Source organism: Corvus brachyrhynchos, unplaced genomic scaffold, assembly GCF_000691975.1.
Source record: "Corvus brachyrhynchos isolate BGI_N302 unplaced genomic scaffold, ASM69197v1 scaffold80, whole genome shotgun sequence".
Taxonomy (NCBI): domain Eukaryota; kingdom Metazoa; phylum Chordata; class Aves; order Passeriformes; family Corvidae; genus Corvus; species Corvus brachyrhynchos.
The window spans coordinates 12,146,870-12,171,456 of record NW_008236769.1 but is presented as its reverse complement, the minus strand read 5'-3'; the positions used below and the strand labels follow the sequence as shown (position 1 = coordinate 12,171,456).

At 37.3% G+C, this 24,587-nt stretch overlaps 1 protein-coding gene across 1 annotated transcript; it reads right to left on the bottom strand.

Moving 5' to 3' along the window:
* Positions 1 to 24,587, bottom strand: LETM1 (leucine zipper and EF-hand containing transmembrane protein 1). Its single transcript, XM_017727750.1, has 14 exons — positions 24,557 to 24,587; positions 24,223 to 24,289; positions 20,969 to 21,425; positions 16,263 to 16,406; positions 15,459 to 15,596; positions 12,275 to 12,478; positions 11,674 to 11,793; positions 10,456 to 10,587; positions 9,691 to 9,861; positions 8,913 to 9,068; positions 7,989 to 8,123; positions 7,262 to 7,449; positions 5,203 to 5,341; positions 1 to 3,835 (listed from the first exon to the last, which is right to left on the bottom strand). The coding sequence occupies exons 3-14, from the start codon at positions 21,020 to 21,022 to the stop codon at positions 3,686 to 3,688; spliced, it is 1,731 nt and encodes a 576-aa protein (XP_017583239.1). The 5' UTR covers positions 21,023 to 21,425; positions 24,223 to 24,289; positions 24,557 to 24,587; the 3' UTR covers positions 1 to 3,685.

Here is a 24,587-nt window from a genome sequence, read left to right as displayed (position 1 = left end):
TTAAGTTTCAAAATGATACTTTTATTGTAACTAAACAAAGGACACAAGCTCCAGTTAATATAAAAATTTTCTACTGCGTTATGGCAAACACAGGACCAGAATGCTCAGTGCACAGACAAATGATTTTCAACTTAAATTTATAACACAGGCTGAAATTCATCAACTGAAAAGCAAAACTTGGAATACATACAAAGAACAGAATATGGGATTATTCTTCTAATTAAGTATACCCAATTATTTGATATTAACAATTTAAAAGTATTTAAATACATGCTGAAGTAGCTAAAGTTAAAATTATCAGCAAGGTATGCAGATATAAAGTTACAAGAAGTATTTTGGAGTTGTATAAAAGATGTAACGTTTTCCCCAGACAAAGCCTACATAAGGGTAAGGAACTATCCTGGCAAGAGACTATTCTCTACCTGCATGCAGTCCGGCTGACAAACTCTGACTGAACCAGCTTTCTGGCACTTAACCTGCAGACTGACTCTCACAGCATGCAGTCAGTGATGAAAATCTCTGTAAAACCCATCTTTTGGGCTAAGATGAAATGGAAACAAGTTTTTCATAAAATAGGTCCTATAACACACTTGTTTTGAAGGGGGAAATTGCATCCTACTCTACTTTTCTTTCCTGTTGCTAAATGGAATTTTAAAAAAGCTTTTTGTGTGTTTTACATTTCCCCCCTGAATAGCTTATAGTCAAAATCTGTCTTATTTGAATCTGCAACAACCCCATCAATGGTCTTACCAATTACCTAAGTCTGAGCTCAGAGGCTTTGCCTGTGTAAGTCACAAAGTCATCGGAATCTCGCATATCCTTTAAATTATTTAAAGAAATATTTACATCTTCTGATTAAATATTCATTCAGGAATAAGTTCTGACCAGTTACTGTACACTTGGAAGTCATCCTTTCTCTGAACATACCACAGCTTCTGGGTTTTTTGGTCAACACCAAAGGCAACTAAGCACATTATCTGGAGCTATTCCAGGCTGCAGTTGCCTGTATCACAGAGACAGAGCTGCTTGGGAGGTTCAAAGTTGGGTAAAAGTGGATCACTGATGGCTTCCTAATCCTTTAAAGCTTGCAGAACGTGTTGTTGAAGTCCAGGTGCCATGGGTTTGCCTGCTTTCAACAGAAGGAAGGTATTCCCCATGAAAGTCCTTTCTATGGTTGGTGTGCAAGTCCTGTGATCGCTTTAGGTCACAGCAGAAAGCTGGCATTTGTGACTGGCATTTAAACAAAAAAATCAGCTATTTTTGGCTCCCTTCTTATTTAATCCACAGAAAATTTAAGTGAACAGTAAACACAGAACAGCAGCAAAGTGTCTTAAACTCCCAAATACTGCCATCAGCCAATTTACTTTCAGGCCAGTTAAAGCTCTGTAAAACTTCAATCAATAAATATTTGAAAACATAGCTTTTTCTGCTATTTTCCTGGTTTAAATCTGCATGCATTCAAGTGAATACAATTCTTAGGTTTTTGATATTCCATGAAAGGTAGCAGGCAATTTTAGATTATCTTTTACCACATTTCAGGAATGTCAAGTAATATTCTTATACATTGTTTTCAAATTCAAAATATGCCACTGTAAAAATTTAGCATACTTCAAAGCCCAGAAATTCTAGCTGTAAATTATAAAATGTAAAATTAGTTTCTAGATTGTATTTTTGTGAAATCAGTTTTATTCTTGAATTTCATCTAATACAAGCGTTGGCCTAAAATAAAAAAGCACCTAGTGAAGTCAGACCTTCAAAAATCTACAAAGTGACTTTCATGCTGAAATCTCCAAGGTAATCTCGATTTATGAGGAAGAGAACAGCCCCCTTGTTTAGGGATCCATGAACCATAAAGATTGTACTGATTTGAAATTTCAGCTTCATCACAGCAACTTTACACTTCAGATACAATTACAGTCATTCCCAGAAGGATCTCGCTGTAAGCAGCTTTCTTTGCAAACTGTACAGAATATGAACTCAATAGTTGAACTAGACACTGACTTTTTCTAGAACTGTACATCTCACTGTACATATTGCTTTGGAAACAACTAAATACAATGGTCCATATCATGCAAGCCATGAGACTGTCAAAACTTTTGTTCCACTAACTTCAAATAAGTTTGTACAAATAATTTAGCCAATCTAGATAAATACTGCACATGGAATTATGCTGAAATATACTTGGGAGTTGACATTTTCTATGAAAATATGCAACTATGACTAAAAGCACTAAGTACTAACTGCCCACCTCAATATCACCATGTACAGTGCCATTGTAAGATGTGCTCTCTATAGTGTACACAAAATCAAGAATGTTCATACATTTTATAATACTGGGTGCAAAATAAAAATAAAATAAAAAACCCAAACTACAGCCCTGCTGGTTCAAGCCACACTATATGTACTTTGTAACAGATTTTAAGAAAAGTGTAAAATTTAGGCTACCATGAATTATGGAACATCCCAGAGTTAGTATTTTAGTTTTAAAACTTTAAAATTTACTACTAAGAAGAAATGTTAATGAGAAAACCTTGACCTACTGCCAGTATGTAGTCACACATTTAAAGACAGTGGCTATAGGCAATTAGAAAACCAGTAATGTAATCAGCACGCTGGCAATACCAGAAATGACTTATTGACTGCACAGTAAGCAAACCCATGAGATGAACATATTTATGCACTCCAACTATACCTGGCTAATGACTTTATACCTGAGATGAAAATTGAGAGGTAAGAGAACTAGTTATGGTGTAAATAATTATCAGATGAAAAACGAGCACACAAATATAGCAACATTTTTAAAAAGATATGCAAAAAGATCACAACTGACATTTTTCCCTTTTGATTATTTTCATTCTGCTATTCAGACAAACACTTTTAACTCACTTTACCATGTGACAGATTGTGTTCTGAAACTATTTTAAAGGCTCCTGTGATTCCAATGCTTTAATAATTCATGGAGTTTTGAGTAGAACCAACATACTCTACTCCCTAGTTCTATGAAATTTAAGGCACCCATAAGTAGCAAACTTCATGCCAAGTTTCCATTCTAGGGAAAAATAAATCTGATTTTTCCCTTCAACAGAAAATAATAATAATCATGAATTCATAAAAGTGATCAGAATGCCACATTCTCTGTCAGTGAGGCAACAGCTTAGTGATATTTAGCTTAAAAAACTCTACATCTATAGAGCTACTACTGAAGCCACAGGATTTTCACTAGCAGATTAGAAAATATGTAATATTGTGATGGAACAGAAAAAGCTTGTATTAAATTCTGAAAAAGCTAAAAGGTAGAAGCAGAGCAAGGTTGGGCCCCATGTAATGACGAAAGAAAATAAATGGGAAACATTCTTCCATGATACATACACTTAATTTATACAGCAAACTTCCAAGTTTAATGGATCACTGTACCACAACAATGAGTGCAAATACATGTTTTTGTGGGCAGGAGCACTGCTAAAGAAGCATATTCTGTTTTCATCAGTATGGAATGACACTAAATCACTTCTTTGACTAACGGAAATTTCATTCCATATGTCAGAAAACGTATCTACGATTTATTACCAGAATCAGCTCAAAACACTTCCCATAATCACAAAGCTCAAGTAATTTGTAAGCCATTAGACACAGAAAGATATACAAGATTTTGGTTACAACTGTGATTAGCTTCAGATTCTGAAGCTTAATTCTTTGCTTCTGCAGCTTCTTTATCATGCTTTTCCTTTGCTTTCTCTTTTTCCTCCAGTTTTTCTTCTTTTTGAAGCAGTGACATAATCTCAGCAACCTGGCTGGTGCCAATATCAATATCTTCTTTGTCAATCAATTCTACTACCTACATGAACATAAAATGAAATTCAGAGTGCATTTAGTTTTTACATGATGGAGGCATTTTCCTACAACAAATTTTGTTAAGACGACAAAAGTATTCAGTTCTCAAGTTCAAGAAAAACAGCATTTTTTTTCTTACATGGAAGACAAATTCAAACCACAACCAGTACCTCAAACATATCCAGAATATTAAAAAAAAGCTAAAATGTAAACCAAACGACTTAGAACTCTTGACCTTTGTGTGTGCAGCACACAAAGACATTTTAAAGCATTAGTAAAACAGACCCATTTATTTTACCCGTTTCAATGGAAAACTGAGATTCAGTACCTGCTGTAACAGTATTTAAGACAATAATTTATAGGCTTAATTTTATTTTGATTTTATTAAAAAAGACCTATTGTACTAGATAAGCACAAATTCAGAAAAACTTAAGGGTAGAGGGGGTGGGCCGTCCAGAAAGCAAATGAAAAAATAATCTAGTAAATGATTCCAAATTCCTTTAAATAGCTTTTTGTACAAATGTACTCTTGGCATATCTCCTCAAGTTCCTAGAATTATTCTGCAATATATGCAGAATTTAGAAGTACATTTTATCTGTGTTGCTAAATGTGCAACGGCTGTTTAGAGCAATAGGGAAGATAATCATCACAGGGCAGTACAGAGGAAAAATGTGTTTCAAAAGGCTGATACTGTATCTTCTAGCTGGCCATAGTTTAAATACTATTTCTGTATCGAGTAGCAGAATGGCTTGCAGGAAGTAAGTTTCAGGACCCATCTACATTTACCAAGTGAAAAACAAGAAAATGAAGGTGAAAGGCAGAGAAAACCTGAGAATGTTCTGCAAAATGAGAAAATAGGACAAATCAGGCAACAAACACAGGCCATTTACAGTGGACTTAAAAGACAACTGGTGGTCTGCTGTCTTTCAAGTACAGGAAATACAGGTCTCAATGAAACATCTAAAGTATACAAGTAGGCAAGAGAAGCTACTATTTTGTGTTGATATGAAATATATCTGTGGATGTTATGTCAAGAGTTTTGCTAACAGTCATAGTTCTTCTACTCCCTCCCATTTTTAAGTAATAACAAAATTACCATATTTTACAGAACTTGACAGAGAGACACAGGAAAACCTACAGCTTTAAAGGTAATGTGGGTAACAGACATGGATTCCCCTCCCCTCCCGCCCCCAAAAATAGCCATACAGATTCTCAAGATGCTGTTATATGAGATCTATAATACATACGAAAAACCTCACTGGCATCAAGTAAAGACTCTTGCAAAAGACTGCACTGCAAATTTATGTCAAAACAGGTCCAATGTTTGAAGAATGCTTTGCCTTATTTTCTTAAAGAAGTCCACAAACTTACCTTAACAACATTATCTATATCGACTTGGCCATCCTTGTTTTCATCCAGTGCCTCTGCAATCCTTGTCAGCTTCTCCTCTGGAATCTTCTGAATTTGTTTCATTGCATTAATTAGCTCAGCAATACTGATGAGATTCTTCCTGAAGAGAAAGCACAAACTCTACATGACAAGCAATTACTCCAAAGGAGTAAGGCTGACAAAAGGCAGTATTGGAAGTTACTACACTGCAAGATGCTTGTAAAATTATTAATTGATTATTAATAATCCTGAACAGAATGCAAAAAAACAAAAAGGAGTTACTGATCAGCAAGATTTTTATCTTCCCATTGAATCTCATGCTTTTAGTTTCCACATGTTTTATTGAACAAATACAAGTATCCAGTAGCATTTGAAATAAAGGTTTCTGTATTTCCCAGGCTGTGTATCTACTGCCCTTTGTCCCCTCACTCCCCATTTACCAAAGATGCAGTGCCATGTTTCTGTCATCCATTTACATTTAGAGGCTGGCTGACAGAAAATCAATGAGTCACAGGAAAACAAAAGCTGAGAACTAATCACTTGAGCAAATGAGCTGTTTTGTTAAAATCGGCTTCATTTGCTCCTGTCAAGGACCAGACACTGTGGAAGGAAGGACCAGCAGGTTTCAGATGTTACACTCTCTGCTCACTCATCTCATGAAGTTCAAGTTGTCTGTCTGCTGCAACCTAAAGTCCCTGCTTGCCTATGTATTTTACTAGTTTAAAGAAACATTGTCCAGCACAGATCCAGCTGAAATGCAGGAGACAGTGAAGCCAGTAAATACTAAACAGAAGGCTTTATCAGTGTAGTCCAAGCTCCTCTGGGCACAGACAGACTTTCACGTAAGGAGCATTTCTCAAGCTGCCACTAAATGTCCTGGACATGGCTTGATAATGACTGCACCAACTTGAAGGTTAGAAGACAAGCCTTTGACAACTCAGCAATATTCAAACTTAAAATTTTCAATCATCCACAATCACCTACAAAATTATCCAGAAAACCATCCATTAAAAAGTACAATTACATTCAGTACAAGCAGATTCTGCATTGTATTGTTAGTTTGCAAATTCAGATGGTTTTGATCAACAGCTTCTCTCTAGCAGCACTCATATGGCTGCCATAATGCTATTACACAAAATCTGCAACAAATGACCGTTTGCCCTGGGGACTGGAAAATACAGAGCTCAGAAGCAACAAAAGCAGAATCCTTACTTCTGTTTAGTTATGCTCTTTGGGAGCTGGGATACTCTCTTAATGAATCACACAAAATGGTGCAAACAAACTAGATTAATAACAGCATTCGTGATCACATGAGAATTTATGTCTCAGTTTTCAGGTGTTTCAGTGTCTGCAACAAGCAGTATATGACCATTTAACACAGGATTGCCTGAAAGACTCTCCAATAATATCAAGACCTGGATAAGTGTTGATAAATGAATTTTGTAACGAAACTATCAGGAAAGATCTTTCTTTGAAAATCTGCGTGTTAAAAAATTGAAATGAAGAAAATCTTTTGGAAAGGGACTGTGTAAAATGATCTCACTCCCATTAGACCCATTTCCCCACTATGAGTCAGACACCATAGATCCTTGCAATTTTTTCCTCACTAATGTCTTTATTACTAAATAACAATAAATACGGACATGCTCACACACTGTTGTGAACCTTTTCAATCAATGACACAGGGAAAAATTACTGTGTGAGGAGCATGACTAAAAGGAAGGTTTCACCTGTAATCCTGTTAGTGCCAGAGGCATGGGCAAGATGGTAAGATTCTAATGAACACTTTGACTTTCAGAACACCTTCAGGACTAGCACCTGGGGAAATAGACATCCTTTTTTCCTTCATCAGTTCAGACATATTTAGCCTCAGAAGAGAGAAAATCTACAGCAAAATTTTGTTAATTTTGTTTTTAAAACCAATTATTTCAACATTCTAAACAATGAGTTATTCACCAATTCTTTTCTAACCACACATCAGACAAAAGCAAGAGTGAAGGTGAACAGCCAGCGACACATCCAGTGCTCCCAGGTCACTTACCCAGCAGGAGTATCCTCACCATCCAGCTTTGCATCATCTGTCTTTTGACTTGTCTCTAATTCCACAATAATTTTGTCTATCTGGCCAATCATTCGGTTCACTCTCTTCGTCAGTCGCTTGCTTGCCTTTGACTCTTCCACTGCCTCTTCCTCACCAGTTTTAGAAAGCTCCTTTATCTCTTGCAAATCCTAAAAGAAATGGTCAAGAGATTCACAACAGACACTACTGACTTCAACCAGCATTTCAAGACAGGAACCATTTGTAGATGAAATACAAGTGTAGGGACATACAAAGCTAGATGGAATTAGAACAATAAATTCTAACACTGCTGCCTTTTTCATGCACCCCTTAAATGTTATTTTCCACATCTTTCATAAGACTGGATAAGGTGCATTTTACTTATCTTGGAAGTTTCTGTAATACTGACATCTACACTTGCTAAGAAAGAACTGCAGCACGCAGCAGTCAGTCAGCTCCTGTTACCCCACCAGTCACCCTGGGAACAAGAGCAGGAGCAGGATTCTCGTCTGCTGGGAACTACTCCAGTGATAACAACTAGGCTTTGAACACGTTATGCAAATGAGGCTCTGCATTGTCACAAACAAAATTCATTCACTGAGCTTCCAACTTCAGACACACAGACAACCAAGAAAGATAATCTTTAAATTTGTGGATCATTTCTGCTAAAACATGAACAAGAAAAGAACTTCCATGCCCCATTCTTCACCTCATTATACTCCTGGATATCATCCTTCAACTCCTCAAGCTCCTCCTTTTCCTTTGTTAGTGCTTTTTTCTGTTCCTGCAGCTTGGTGCAAGCATCACTCAGCACATCAATCTCCTCCTTGGTGATTTCTTCACCCTGTAAAAGAAAATATACATAAATTAGTGAAAGGCACATTTGTGATTTTACTCCAAGATTTGCAGTCTTTTAGCAAAAAAGAGAAACTCAAGGTTCTTTTTCCATGTTTGGCGTCACTACTATCACAAGGTCATTTTGAGGCTAATGCAAAGATTTTAAATGGTAAGGCAATTAGTTTGCTACAGTACAGAATTTTTTGAAGTGCACCAGTAGTAAGTTCAGCTAATGTGATTGATTATGTGAGTTTTGGCGATTAGATCATCTCATCTTAAATGATCTTCTCATTTAAGAATGTTTTACTTCATTCATTCCTAGGTTAAGCAATTAGAACAACTGAGAAACAATTCACTATGTATGAGAAAAGATAAATTACACCAAAAAAACCTGTAAAGTTTGGAAAGTTGAACTGTAGTAAAGTTATCAGGTTATTTTCAATAACCTTTGTGAAAATGAGGATGAACATCCATAGTTTGTGAAGTACACTTGTCTCTCGAAAAGCTGAAAATAAAATATGCACAGGGCCATTCCATCTACAGATAATGCAAATGCCCCCCAAAACAGGTATATTAATTTCAATAATGCAGATAGATAAAGGAGATGCTCTGTTTTGTGCTGACTTCAGCTTCTGCATTGGTGAATTTTCAATCCACTAAGTAGCTGTTTTCAACTGACAGAATGTGGTGAGGGAGCTAAAAGTGAAGGACAGACAAACAATATATCATAGTTCTCACATGGATACTTTGACTCTTTACATTCAGAAGTATGAAAACTTGTGGTTATCCAGATTACCTTAATGCCTTCCAATACTGGTGCTGTATCTATCAGTGCCTCTGAGTGCACTGCTGCACCTGCCCGTGCCACTTCTGGTTCAGTATCCATTGCCACCTGGCTTTTTTTAGCTTGCAGAGCAGTTGCTTCAAGATCTGCTGCTGGTTCCATTGCCTTCTAAATTTAAAACACCTCATTAGGTTTCATTTAAAAAAAACCAAAACATTATCCGTTTTAGCATCAGTAAAGAATGACTTGTCAAAATAGAAATAGTTGCCAAAGTATACACACACATTTTTATGAGAACAGGTTAAAAAACTGCAACTTATTGAGTGGTTTCACATTAACATACTCACTTGTATTTAATGAACTACTTCTGTGAGCTCCTGAGGCTTAATTCACTAATAAAGCAGGACAGCAGCTTTACAATCAAATATTATACAATAGCATTATCAGGTTAATGACAAATAGAAAGACCCAAAGATAAGAACATTTAAAGTATGGGGTGTAGAAAATTTTAAAAAAACTCCAACAAAACCAGTACCTTTACTAAAGAAAAAGAAGTCTTTGCTTACTGCTCTAATTAAGAAGGAAATCAAAGATAAGTAAGACGGAGCCAACATTTCAGAGTAAACTCTTGTGTTGCAGTCAGTTTTAATATTCTCTCACATCTTCCGTACGTGGATTTAAAGTCCAATTTCTTGCAGGCAATACCCAGAGCAGAGGCAGTAACTCGAAACATGCTAGTTTTCACATCATTATTGACATTTACTTCTCAATGGTTGTGAGCAGAACCTACCATGGCTGCAACTTCAAGAGTTTCTTTGGCTTTCTCTGCTGCTTCAGACAATTTTTTTTCTTCATTTTCTTTTCTGATGGCTTCCTCTTCCTGAAGTGTTGCTTCCAGCCGCACTTTGTTATCTATTTTTTCACCTTCAACTTCTGCCACTTTCACTTGAGCCTCTTTAGCCTAAAAATAACAAAAGCAGTCTAATAAAAGCGTGTATATATACATATAGATGTCTGCATAATGTAAGTTTAGATATCCTGACTGAGATCGTACAGATACGCTAATGAATAAAGTCAAAGCCCCCAAATGTTACCTTATTTTTACATTTCTCAGAGAAAGATGACTCTCTTTCTTGAGAGTGAAAATGTGAACTGTTCACCCTGAAATCATACACATTCTTCATTCTCCTTCTCTCAAGACTACCAACAATCCACTCTGACAATTTCTCTCTCTACATAACGTCATGTATTTTCAAGTATTAATGTCTTTATATAGCCTGAAGCATTCACTGGTTTTTTGCAAGTGAAAGGTGTATTCTAAATGTTCTGATGCTATTACTGTCTGCTGTCATGTAATCCAATATTGCCATGTATTTACTTTATCCTCATACCTCTCCACATACAACCCAACTTCTGCGTTTGAAGGTCACTCAAATAAACCTATCTATGATTTAGTTTTTCAAGGCAAAGCAACGACTGAGAAGAACATCTACTTCTCTGGATAGATTTTCAGTCATGACACTGAAAGTTATACACTATGTCCACCAATACTTACAGCACTGTCTGGTAGTGTCTGAAGGGTTGTTTTGAGCTGGTCAGCTGGAGAAAGGGTATCTGGAAGATACATGGCTCTGGATAAAATAAGCAATGAAGTAGGAATTTCCTGGTTCAGGTGCAGATCCAACCACTGTAAGTGCAATACAAAAAACAAATCTTCAACTTCAGGATGTTTTTTTCTTTTTTACAGACAAAATCAAGCACACACAAAAAAGCAAATACTATTTTTTTTTTTTAACCACTACTTATCACTCAATATCCCAGCACAGGAACTACAGGCAATAACCAGCTAAGAATTACAGCTACTGCAATGAAATATAGGAAGGCGTATTTTGTTTGAAGAAGCATTTCAAGAAGTATTGAATGAATATTTGAACAAGTGGTTTGTTTCACATGCATCTTAAAATCACAGAATGGTTTGGGTTAGGTTAAAGATCATCCATCTAGTTCCAACTCCCTGTCATGGGCAGGGACACCTCCCACTAAACTCAGAGCTCCATTCAAGCTGGCCTTCAACACTTCCAAGGATGGGCAGTCCACATCTCCGGGCAACCTGTGCCCATGTCTCACCACCCTCACAGAAATTAATTTCTTCCTAATATCTCATCTAAACCTGCCCTCCTTCAGCTTTAGGCCATTCCCCCCATGTCCTATCACTACATGTCCTTGTGAAAAGTCCCTCTCCAGCTTTCCTGTAAGCCCCCTCTAGGTACTGAAGTTGCTATAAGGTGTCCCTGGAGCTTTCTCTTCTCCAGGCTGAAACCCCAACTGTCTCAGCCCATTTTCATAACAGAGGTGCTCCAGCCCTGTGATCAAATTATTGGCCTCCTCTGGATGTGTTCCAACAGACCTCCCCCTAAACCAGGCAACACCAAGAGAAAAAGAACTGATCTACTTGGTGAAAACTTCTTTACAGAGCAATACAATAATTAACAAGACAAACTTTCAGAATTGAAAATATATTTTGGGTATGTTTAAGTCTAAGTATCTATTTGCATCATAAAAACATCATGGTCCAGTCAAAAGGCAGCAACCCATAGCTACTACATACTTACAAAGTACATGTGATAAAAGCTTATTAAGAAGAAAGGCTGTTTTAACCATCTTTTTTAATGAGAACAGAATCAAAACGACTTCTCAGAATCAAGACAAAAATCAGAGCAACAGAGCTAACAACTGCAATTAGGTCTGTGTACTCAGTCTTGCAAAACCATACCTGTTTAAGCTGTTCCTTGAGACGCTCCTCTGTCACACCAAGAGCTCTCATCCCTCGGGCACGACAAGCTGCCTGCAGTTCTTTAACAGTCAGGGTATCAACTCCCTCTTCAGCAATCATCTGCACAATGGAAAGGAAATTTGACCGTGTACGAGCTCAAAACAGAGGCATCACCGGCACTGCCCAGCCAGAAGCCCACGTGTTGGAACGGCCACTAGAGGCTGCTACGGTAACACAGAACAGCCCCTGCTGCTCACACAGCTCCAGCACGGCCAGTCACGGCTGATACTTCTCTTTAAGATGGTATTTCTATCAGCTCCCTTACAAATTAGAGCTTCATAGAAACGTTTTTCTTTGTGATATAATTATTTTCATTGCAAGTAATGGTAGATTAAAAAAAGGTCCGTTTTTTTCTTAAGAAATAAGGACGTTTCTGATTTCAAGCTGTTCAAGCCTTTTTGTTCAAAGTTAGCTCAAGAACAACACAATTAAGACAAAAAAAGGAAAATGCCCAAAAAAAAACCACCATACATATATTCACACACACTCACTACTGCTATGTGTCAAAATTATTACCCAGTGCCTATTCAGAATGGCTCACCTTGTCATCTGCTTTTATGCTCCTCAACCTCATGGTCAGCTGGAAGCGGAGGAAGTTATTTGTCCCAATTGACTGAAGTTCCAACAATTTACAAAGTGCCACCAGCTGAGGCCTGGTCAGATTGTCCAGCGTCAACTCATCTTCAAACAGTTTAGAGAACCTTAAGATCTCCTCATTACTGGGTCTTTCACCAGTTTCCCTGATCTGCGAGAAAAAAACAAACACACACAAAGCTTTTCAAAGCAAATGTTATGGTTTGGCATTATTTTGAATAAAAGCAGTCTCCTTGCTTGTCAAGCACTTTGCAGCACTTCTGGGATAAGAAATAGCACACAAGGAAGCAATAAAAGTTTTTAAAAAACAACTTACTTACTTACTTAGGCAAAAGATGGTGTCAACAGTTTCCAACAACACTGCACAATGTACTTAAGATAAAACTAACAAAACAAAAATTAGATGTATCTGTACACAAAGGAGCAGGTCTATCTGAGCTGCACTGCCGTGACATACTCAAAAATAAAATATATACGTTTGAGTTAATAAATAGCTGCTACAGGAGTCACACTGGCAAGTATTTGTTCTGGTACCATACTTACAGAACACAGAAACACGCAAGATAAAGACGGGAAGAAAAGTAAGTACATCCAATGGCAAAAATTTTGCAACACTGGTGTCCCTTTGAAACACAGTTTAGGACACTTACCTACCCACTTCTCTCCACCATCACATTTGTTACAATACTGTTTTCCTTTCAATTCCTAGATGTTCTGCAGCACCCCAGTGAAAATGTTTTTGTACTTGAAGTTATTCCAAAGTATAAACCACTGTTTGGGAAAGGACGCTGCATCCTGATGAAGGTTCTATGTAACTGCTTGTCCAATTGCAAAGTTAAGGTTTTCAGTGATGTGTTGCCAATGACTTCCCAGTCATTAAATCCAACTACTGGAAGCTGAAATAACAGTTCAAAGAAGTAGGAGAAAAATTCCCTAGTCTCATCAGGTCACAGTAAAGCATTATCACCTGTACAGATGTTGATTTTTCTATTTTAAGTATGCCACCAAAAGCTTATTAGAGACATCACTCCATCAAAAATCTACAGAACTCACAATTAAGTACTCCCAGTCACTTGACACATTCGGTCTAAACAGGAAGTACAAAGATATCCAAAAAACCCTTTTCCCAATACCTCTGGGTTTTTTTAAACCCTGTAAATAAAACATAAAACTACGGGACATCAAGTACAGGTTGAAAACCTAACATTACCTATACTGCCTGATTTATCATGCCTACCTGTTTTACCTGCGAACTCAAATATTTTAGTGAACAGCTACTGAGTACAGGAAAAGGTAAAAATCGGGAGACAAGATGGCCTTGAGTCCATTAACCTCCAGGATACTTGTGTAGCAGAGAAACCAACTTGGAGAAAGAAAGGTCAAAAGGCCTTGTTGTTCCACTTTGCCAGTGCCTTCACCATAGGAGCCAAAAATGGCACTTCAAAAATACAGGAAGTATTTTCTCCCTTGTTTAAAGATGAATTTTGACATAGCCAAGCACGTGTTTCTTGAAAGTACAAACTGAAGCTTTCTAGTACATCACTAGCTACAAAGCAACAGAGAGAAGTTCTGGAATTATGCAGCAGACATGTTAAGCCTGTAATCAATGGTTCTTGCAGCATCAAATATTTCACCACAGAAGCAGCTGCAAAAGAATAGCAAAAAGGTGGGAAACATTTAAGCTTCTTCTTGCTCTGACATTTATTATCCGGTACAGTGAAATGAGATCAATGAAGTTTGTCTCTGTGGCACAAATGAGAAATATAAAGCTGTAAGAAGCACACCCACACATAAGAAATGCAGGGCTTGAAACTTCTTTTTTAGTCATCAGAGGAACTTGGGACTTCCTCCAGCAAATGCGGAGTGAAACATCATTTATTTCCATGGAAATTAACGGCCAAATGTAAGTTCTCAGTAGCAGTTCTTTCAGAAGAAAATGAAATGTTCCAAACATGAAGCATGGCAGCGACAAGTTCCCAGAGCCTGCAGGCCCAGTGCTTCAGCCACTAAGTGCTATAACTAACAGCTTACAATGTTCTGCAGATTTCAAAGAACAGAAACAGATGACTGCATAGAGGCTTCAAAGAACATGGACTTTGCAAGCAGTTACTGACTGGCAAAATTTGCCGCTATGATTATCTGAGGTGATCTACGTGGCACTATCAGCATCATCTTACTACCCCACACTTTAAAACTTTACTCTTAGCTCTGACATGGAGGAAAATCTTAAGCTATTTGACAGGGCTTGTAAAGTTCATGTCTGAAACCCCTGGGCTTATGTGCCTTTTTCTGTGCAAATACACACTCTCTCCAAAGGACTCTCTCTACTGCCTTTCTTTCAACAAAGCACCTGGGGATGTTGTTGGCTCCACCTCTTAATCAGCAGCCCCACAATTAAGAGAAATCAGAGATAATTACTGTCCTGAGAAGACTTAAGAGGGTATTTTTCATCTCTCCAGGAAGTACCTTACTCTCACCTAGAGTTTGGTGAAAGGAAATGCTGTGAAACCTAAAGGCCATCAATGTAGGAGGCAGATGCCTGACACTTAGAGTCTCTCTGTCAGCAACTGATCTTAAATAGAAGAATTTTACACCAAGCACAGCAACCAGATTCTAGCTAAATCTCAGATTATACCACGTTCTAGTCAGTATAGCAACTATGCACTTAAAAACTGTTTTATAAGCAGAATTAAACTTGACAAAAAATTTTTACTTCCCCCCCAATTAACTTTCAATCAGTTAATTAGAAAAGAAGTCTTCTCCCAGTTTTCATAACCAATACTAAAAAAAAAAAAAGACGTCAAAACCTACCTGAGTAACCACTGAGCATACAATGTTTCATGTTAGAGTTAACTTATTAACATATAAGAGAACAAGAAGCAAATGAGCAGAAATACACTGGTTCTAGAATTAGAGAGTAGAAGCACCAGCTAGAACACCAAAGTTAGCAAGAGGAAAACTTCATCACACTGAAGTATTACTTACAGAAAAGAAATTTATCCTAAAAAAGCTACTACATCCTGTTTCTTCAAGTCCAACAAAATAAAGGTATCTGATAATTACCATAGACCAAAAAAGTCACAAAGTTATTTTTTTGTAGGAAGAGAAAATACATTTTCCAAGGTTTTTACCTTTTGAAAGAATGTTGAAAAATCTTTTGTAACATTTCCCTTGGCTGCTTTATTTTTTAAGGCCATCTCCTCAATGGTGTCTTGAAGGAATTTAGCCAATTCAAGTTTTACTCGCAATTCTTTCTTCAATCTTTCCTCCTGTTAGAAAAATATTTTGTTTTAAAAGTTCCTTCCAGAAATACATGGACTAAGTATCACTTCTGCCCCCAGACAAGTTATGTGGACTAATTCTGGACTGCTGTTATAATACACACATTCCAAGGGGGCATTCACTCTTCCCAAAGATCTCCAAATCACACTGAAAAAGCTGAAGAGCTGAAGAGCTCACTGTGTGCTCTGAAAGTGAAAACTTGTGGGGTTTTTTGGTGGGTTTTTAAAAATTCTGAGAAAAGCTAACTAAAAGAAATAAAGTTCAATCAAAAAAAAGCGTAAGAAGTTATTTTAAATACTAAATTTTATATCAAGGTTTAAGACTACAAATGTTACAATGTCTGTTTTAATACAACCAGAAAAATAACATCTCATAGCTTTCATTTCTCCTTTGTAGGAGCCAGAAAATGGAGATGAGGACAGCACAAAAGACTTTCAGCCCTGACAGCTTGGTACCTGCACATATAAAAACCACTATGGCACTGGTTCATTATAATATATTAAAAAGCAAGATCTTCAAAATAAGATAAGGAAGATTAAAGCATCACCCTAACACTGAAAAAAAAAATCTTAGACTTCTTCTAATTACTTCACCAAGAAAATTTCTAACTTTTTAAAAAAATATCACTGGATTATCAATTCAGACCTGCTTACCTTTTTAGACTTCGTCTCAAATGTAGAGGGAAGCATATTAGGGAACAACTTAAGAGCTACTGGAAGCAAAAACTCCATAAATGGGACAACAAGAAAAACCAAGAAAGGGACCAGACGAAAAAGATCAGCACATATTCGAAGAAACTGGAAGGGGAAAAAAAATATATTGATAAGCTAAAGTTTAAATACTTATTTTAAAAATACTTGTTTTGATCATCCAATTATCACTTGGGTTCATATATACATATTTGCTATGAAGAAATTTTAAAATAACACAGTAAAAGGATGTGATAAAGTCAGTTTCTAGTGGGTTTTTTTCAGGTTGCTATATACTACACAGTGCTGGAGTTTCACCAGTTTTCAACACTATAGAAAGTATTTCAAAAGCCTCACTGTGTCTCAATAGGATTATAGGACAAGTATCTCATTTAAACCTCTTAAAAGCACCTGAAAACAGGAGGTGGTCATTTGTTGTCATTAAAGCTGCTTAACTTCTTTTATGCATCTTTATTTGTGCTCCACCACTTCTTACATGCATGAGCTACTATGGACTAAGTAACCAAGAATAAAATGAAAGATCCCTCCCCCTCTGCCTTATAACAATTGTAATGTACATTTAAATCCAGGGTAATGAGCCCAGCTTGGTAGATTTTTTTTTTTTTAAAAAAACACTGCTTTTCCAGAGCAGTAATCCTCTGAAGCAGGCGGTGTTAGTTACGGAATCTTGAGCTGCATGAAATAAATACTATCCTTGTGATTTCTGTACACTCACAAATATATATATTAGGCTGTACAGTCTATTATCAAATCTTTCAGTAATTGTTGAAAGCTTAATAACTCTGTTTATGTTGGGGAGTGCAGATCTTCTTTGACTCTACCTCATTTTACAAAGGAAAAAACTGGTTGTTGGGAATCCCATCAGTTCCTAAATCAGATGTACGCTCCAGTACTCTAGTGCCACAGCACTGTCATTCCACATCAGGATCTGAGTGGCAAAAACTGGCAACATAAATGCTATTACAAAAGTAAACTTGTGCTCCCCACTCCAGCCCCTCCTCAGGCTTCATGGTAATCAAGGGGAACACCAGCAACAGCCAGCACAGATCCCATGTCCTCAGGACTGGTTTGCTAAAATACAAAACCTGTAAAACTTCATTCAGAATTTCCTTAGCATAAAACCAGCCAAAATCTTAAGCACTGCTGTATGTGGAATGCACACGCTCTACAGATTCAAAGTTTGGCATTTTTCTTTGTATATAAAAAAATTCAGTTTCCCAGAAGGCATGCTTTAGTCCTTTGTTTACAGGCTCAAGGATTTTTCCATTCATTCCAACAATAGAAGGCAAACGACCACCATGGAATTAAAAAAAAAAAATGTAACAAAGTTTGGAAGAAAATTTTAAAACTCAGAAGAGAAGTACATTTTCCCTAAAAAAACCCACCTGAAAATTTCTATAGAGTACAGAGTTCCTATTTTTACCCAGCCTCTATTCTCAGGTAGTGGGTGCAAGTATTTCTACAAAATCCATCTCCAAGGAAGCAGTTTTACCACTGGATAAGCCAACTTAATGCTAACCTGAGACGAGGTATAAAGAGCCGTGAAGGTGTATTGGCATTCACACCACTGATCCAGCTAAAACTGACCCATAAATACATACACATACAAGGGGAAAAGGAACAGAATAAACCAAGCAGGGGTGGGGCAGGAAAACTTGATTTAAGCACCAAGCTTTTCACAGCAGCACTGTCCTGGATCGACTTTCACAAATCATGGAACTGCACCCTCGGCTGACTCAAGGAAAACAGCTTTACGCAGGAACCTAATACAATGGTGTACGATTACACACACATTATTTGGCAGCACAGCACGAGAACCTTGTGACTACTCTGTATCTGCTGCTACAGCTCGTGTATTCCACTCTTCCCTCCTCTGCAGGGAAGAGTTTGTAAAGCTGGTGGACTTGCCACAAACTCCATTGTGTTTGCCAGCTCACTGCCACGTTCTGAACCATCCTGCTGCAGGAGTCAGCACTAGAGCAGTTAGGTTTTAACAGTACCATGTTTTACTTCTTCCTGCCTTCTCTCCTAAGTGTAGATATTGTGACCTTGCTGAATCAAACCCTGCCAGCAATTGTACAAAGCAGAATTTTGGAATTGACTTAGTTTACATAACCAATAGGTCCCTTTGCATTAGCCATGCTGGAATTGCTTGTTCATGTGGTTAGATTACTTGGATATCTTTCCATTATTGCCTCCAATGAGGAAGGAAAGGGCAGGCAGAAATAACTCATTTGTCAGTCTGCATGAAGATAAGATTTGTCTAGGACTGTCAGCTCATGTGCAGCTTAATACTTTCAAAGCAGTATATACTTCAATTTTTATTTTACATTTTTTAAAAGTTCAGGAGGTAATCCGGCACCAAAATGTTAAAACTTCTTTAAATTAGTCAATATACTACAATTTAAGGTTGAACTGATAAAAAATGAACTGTGTTGAAACAAACTTGAAATAAGGTTTAGAAAAACCCAACATGTAGAGGGTTTGCTCAGCTGCAGGCTTTTGCTTTTCACTGACCCCAGGTTCTGAGCCTACCATGCCCTCATTCCAGAGACAGGATGTCCTCTTCCTCCAAATGCAGAAAACACAAAACCTAGACTGAGAAACTAACATTACCGTAGTTATTAAAACTATTTTCTCTACATCTCCTACACTGCATTTGCATGCATATAAACACACAGTACATCATCAGATAAGAGACAGGCTACAGCAATGTAAACACTAATTTATATCTGCAAACAAATAAATGTCCATTTCATTTAAAAAGAGAATTAATACAAAAAGTGAACATTTGCAAAAAAAAAAAAACAAATCCGGGAAGGCCAAATGCCAGATCACTACTTAAACATGAGAAAGACAGCCCTATCATCACTAGATGACAAAATCAAAAGGTAATCAAATGAATAAATCCATCTATTGATGGAATATTACTGCTGTTTATATAATTTCTCAGAAGTATGGCTCAGTAAATATGAAAGAGGCAGGAAAATCAATGGTTCCAATCTTCTCCCTGGAGAATTTCCGATTCTGTTTTAAACCATGAATTAATTTGTCTTGCTTGGCTTTCCAAGTTCCCCAAAGCTCTCAATAAGTCGGCACAAGCTAGAACTGCTACTTCAAGAAGTCCTGCAGTCCTCACCTTCCCCTGTCCTCAGTTGCTCTTTCTGGTACTACATAATCCCCTCTCACGTCAGCACAGACTGTTATATTTATTGCTGAGCAACGTCTCAGCTGGGTGAGCTGCCAAGCAGACTCCTGTACCAGCACAAGGAAGATGGCAAAACTTAACAAGCATAAAGATGCTGAGACCATCAAGCAGTGATGGAGGAGACCACACCTACTCACAGACAGAAACTGCTACACGTGCATGTAACAACTTTTGCTACTTGTCTAACCTTGTGAATTTAGGAAGAACTTTTTCATACTGCATTTAAGATGCGATGCGCTTTACTTATATGTGATGGGCTTTACAAATTGTTCAAATGTGACCTAATTTTATCAGGAAATGATTAAAACAATGAGCAGATACTCGTATTTTTGATCATTTACTAGAAGTTTTGAGGGCAGAGATGTGAACCCAGCACATTGTGTGTGCAGGGTACAAACTGCAGAGCGCCACACTGTGCCACAAGCAGCACTGTGCACTCCTGCCCCAGAGCGCACACACCTGCTCTCCAGCATTTCTTCTAGAACATCTTTCCAGTAACGGCTGAAATGCTTTTTTTATAAAGGCAGGAAGACAGACTTGAATTTTTAATCTATATAAACTGCTTAAACATCTTGTCCTTAAAAGCAGTAAAATGAGAATTGTCAAATCAGCATGTTTAATATTTTGCTAATGAACTGAAGTTGAATATCAATGCATTCTTTACCAAAACCAAGAAATTAACTACAGCAGCTTAATATTTTGCAGTCCTTTCATATACAAGCTCACATTTAATGTTTTTAAATATCTATATAACTTTTCATTCTAATTAAATATGCTCATTTCACCCAAAACCTGAAATTACTATTGAAATACATATATATTATCCAAAGTTGAAAGCACTCACATTTTGCACTCCAGATTTCATCTCCCTTTTCTTTAAAATTATCAGTTGCGTTTTTATAGTTTCATAAATGTAAGCAACACGTCATAAATAAAGGAAATTTATCTGGGCTAAAATTATTTCAGATATATTTATAACTGAAATAGTATATTATCAATCATGCATTTCAGCCTGCAGCTTTTATCCCATTCAAAAGAACCCCATGAGGCAGCAAACAGGAACAGAACTGGCACAGATACAACCTTTACTAGCAGTGTTTTCCCTCTATTTTTCCAGCTGGAGTGAAAAAGCAGAGAAAGTCATCATATGTATGGTATATGGCTGGGAACTTGAGAACAAACCACAATTGCTGCCCATGTGACAAGAGAAGAATCCTCTGCTGGTCCAACTAGAAAATAACGAATTTATCTTCAATAATGGGCAACACAAGTAAAAAGTTTTGGGGTAATACCCAAAAATACTCCACATAGTGAGGAGGAAGGAAACACACCTAGCAATTTTAATTCTAGGAACAAAAGACAACAGAAAGAACTAATTCAGTTCTAACAAAACAGAGCAACCATCGAGGACACCCAAAGGAAATTGGTCTTGACTCAGTACCTGTCTCCGTTCCCGACGAGACAAAGTGTTTCCGTGCAGGATTCTCCAGAGCATCCTCGCAGCTATTTTTGTGTCAATCCACAGCAATCGAAACCCATGGTAATAGTGCTTCAGTTCATCCACAATCCTCTGCCCAAGAGATTTTTTCACAACTTCCACTTCTGTTGGACTATATACAGGACCTCCTTCTTCCAGCTTCTTGTTTTTGTCCTTTAAGGACTTCAGTGACTTTTCAACTATGGAGTCATCTTGAAGGGGACGTGAAGAATGCCACCACCTAAGTGGAAGATACTGGGGACCTAAAACACCCACGGTTGCTAGTGGCGTCCATGAGCCAGAAGAGCTCGCAAGAGAAAAGTGTATTTGTTCAGATCCTTTAGTCCAACAACAATAGTGACCTTTTTTGGAGTAGGCGTAAACAGGAGGGACACTAGTGCAATATTTAAAGTGTACAGTCCTTAAAAAGAAAAAAGCATTCAAGAATTAGCAACAGATCAGCTATTTTTATATATATATTTGCAAGGATATATATATTTATGTATTTATAAAACATGTAATTTGAAAACTACCTACTGCATATTTAAGGGAAAAAAAAATTTTTTGACTCTTAAAACCAATGTCTATACCTGAAAAGAACACTTGGCTTTACTTCATGACCAAAAAAAAAAAAATTAACCTGCAGGGAATTTTCCATTGTACAACTTTGAAAAGGTAGTTTATTTTAGTCCAATTAAATAAAGAACAGCTACCACATGTGCTTTCCATTTAGAAAGCTACATTTGAAAACTAACATGCAAATTCATAAGTAACATAAAGTCCCTTCTATTACTTCACCTCTTTGTGCAAAACACTTGAGACAAAAAAAATAGAAGTCGTATACTTGGGAGAGGTGCTAAGTGAGAGAATTAGTATCAGAGGAATCCAATTTCATTAGAGTTCCTCTCTTACCATCACCATGCATCCAGTTTTCCTTATTCAACAGAAACTTTTGCAAAAACTTCCATCACGGTACTGATTTGGGGCAGAGAGAACCAACACTCTTCTACCTTGTTGAGAACTTCGTTCTTTTCTTTTATTAAATCTAGACTGTAGTTAGCAGGGAAGCACTGCTCAAACACCCCTAACACTCCTTATACACACAGAAGAACCACTCGTAATATGCAAGTAGGATTGTACATGCTTTTATTAAAAGACAGAACAAAAATAAAACAGTAGATAAAATGTTTTATATAAATGAGTTCCATTAGTGTCCCTCAAACTGAGATACCAGCATTAAGACATCAACAGGACAGAAATGACTGGGGTGTTTTCTTCATGGAGCCTTTGTACTATCGAAACAAAATCAGAATGTGTTTTTGTCTTCAGTCAATGAACAAAAAAAATAGGTGCAAGTGGCTCTACAGGCTTGAGTAACATTTTAAGGAAAAAAAGGTTTATCATACACTTAAAAGTGTTAACCTCACTCAATTTTCAGCCAGAAACACTTTTTAAACTTAATTATTACATGCTCAAATGAGTAATGGTTCTGTCTACTCAATGTTATTTACATAGAGTTTTGTACAAAAAAAAAAAAAAGACTAAATTATTACTTTTTAAAAACACACGATTTTCTAGTTTAAACTGAAGTTTTAGCATCTGATCTCTCAGTGGTCAGACAACTGCTGGAACATATGCAGTTACACAAAACAGTCTCTTGGTTAGCTAGAAAGCTACACACTTGTGCAGATATTAACTAATAAGAATTACAGCTTAATTACTTTAAGAAAATGAAGTATATATTCAAAACCAGATTAAAATACTTGCATAAATCAATCCACCCTGACTCTAAGGCATTTCCCAAAAGCAGAGCTCCAGGCCTACAAACCAAGTTCCACCTACATACATTGACACTCTTCTGCATGCCAAGAGGAAGAGAGCTTTGACAGCAGAACTGGTTCTGAGTCTGCAGGGAATAAAAATTTTGCAAGAAATGTGCCTCTCTGAACACACTTGCAGACATACAATGTGTGTCTGAATGATGTCAGACACAATTTCTATCCCATCTGTCCTCAGTACTTATCACTAGAGTCCCCTGCATTCAGATCTGGGTCATGTGGGGTGCAGGCATTACTTTGTTTTATTTTAAGCAGCAACATTACATTAATAGCAGCTTTGGTTGGAAAAAACCAAACACAAAAACCCCAAACCAAAACAAACAAACAAAACTCCACCCCAAACCTTCTCAACAGAATAAGAAGATTTTCTGTCCCAATATTCTGCTGCTGATTTCACCACAGAATCACAGAATGGCCTGGGTAGGAAGGGATCTTAAAAACCATCCACTGCCATCCCCTCTGCCACAGGCAGGGACACTTTCCACTAGACCTGGTTGCTCAGAGCTCCATCCAACCTGGCCTTGAACACTTCCAGGGATGGAGCATCCACAGCTTCTCTGGGCAACCTGTTCCAGTGCCTCATCATCACAAAGCAAAGAATTTCTTCTTAATATCTAATCTAAACCTACTTTCTTTCATTTTAAAGCCATTCCCCCTCACCCTGTCACTCCATTCCATTGACAAAAGCCCCTCTCCAGCTCCCTTGTAGCCCCTTCAGGTACTGGAAGGTGCTGTAAGGCTTCTCCAGAGCCTTCTCTTCTCCATGCTGAACAACCCCAACTTTCTCAGTCTATCTTCATAGGAGAGGTGCTCCAGCCTAACAGGCTTAAAACCATAATTTTCCAACTTCCCAAGAGAGAGCTCTTATATACTAACACACTAAAAATAGGTATTTTTAAATGTTTTATTTATTTTTAAAAATTAATCATAATTAATTCTATAGCAAGTGATATAGGACTAACACGTCGAAAAACAAACTGGTTTGTTTTGTATTAGAAGGTTGTGTCTAGAGACACGTCCTTATGCTAAAATGAAAACTCAGGAAATTGAAGAATAGTCCCTGTATCCTGAGCAGCCAGATCATAAATAAACTACAGAACATGTATTTTAACATTCCAGGGAAAGGCGTTAGGAAATTCTTATCTACAAGCATGCCTTGTGAGCCAAGCCAGGAACAGAGAATGGATTCTGCCAACATTCAACCCCTTCACTTCCATAAGGGCACACAACAGCTGGATGTGTTTTCAGAAGAGGACACCATCACCCAAGGCTGCAACATACAATAAACTCCTTTCTTTGGTTTAACAGAGATACCACTCAGATGCTCTACATTCTTATCTGTCAACTGTGATTTTCAACTAGCTGTGACTGAATACTTACTCTATGGAACTCCATGGAGAAAGTATGCAAGAAGCTTATCAGATCCCGTTATGATTCCAGGGCACACCTGGAATCACCCAAGATAGAGATTAATATTCTACGGTTTTCATTTCAGAAGTGAAACAGAAAGGGAGGAAGTGGGCAAAAAAGGGAAGATTTCACTTTCTTTCTCCCATACACAACCAACCAGGTGAAGCGAGTTATACTCAGACTTCCTTTAATCTGTGAATAACACAAGCTGAAGCTAGTATTTTAGCACTTTGTCTAGATTTAAACCTACATTCTATGACAGTATACTAACTGATAGTTCAGAAAAATGTTCATATTTACTCACATTTTGTTTGTCAGCCTCAGGGATGTACAGC

Coding starts and splice junctions, on each gene's coding strand:
- LETM1 (XM_017727750.1), bottom strand. CDS start 21,022: ATGCTCTGGAGAATCCTGCACGGAAACACTTTGTCTCGTCGGGAACGG. Junction 9,862..10,455: donor AGACACTACCAGACAGTGCT/GTAAGTATTGGT, acceptor TGTTATTTTTAG/GCTAAAGAGGCTCAAGTGAA. Junction 3,836..5,202: donor ATATAGATAATGTTGTTAAG/GTAAGTTTGTGG, acceptor ATGTTCATGTAG/GTAGTAGAATTGATTGACAA.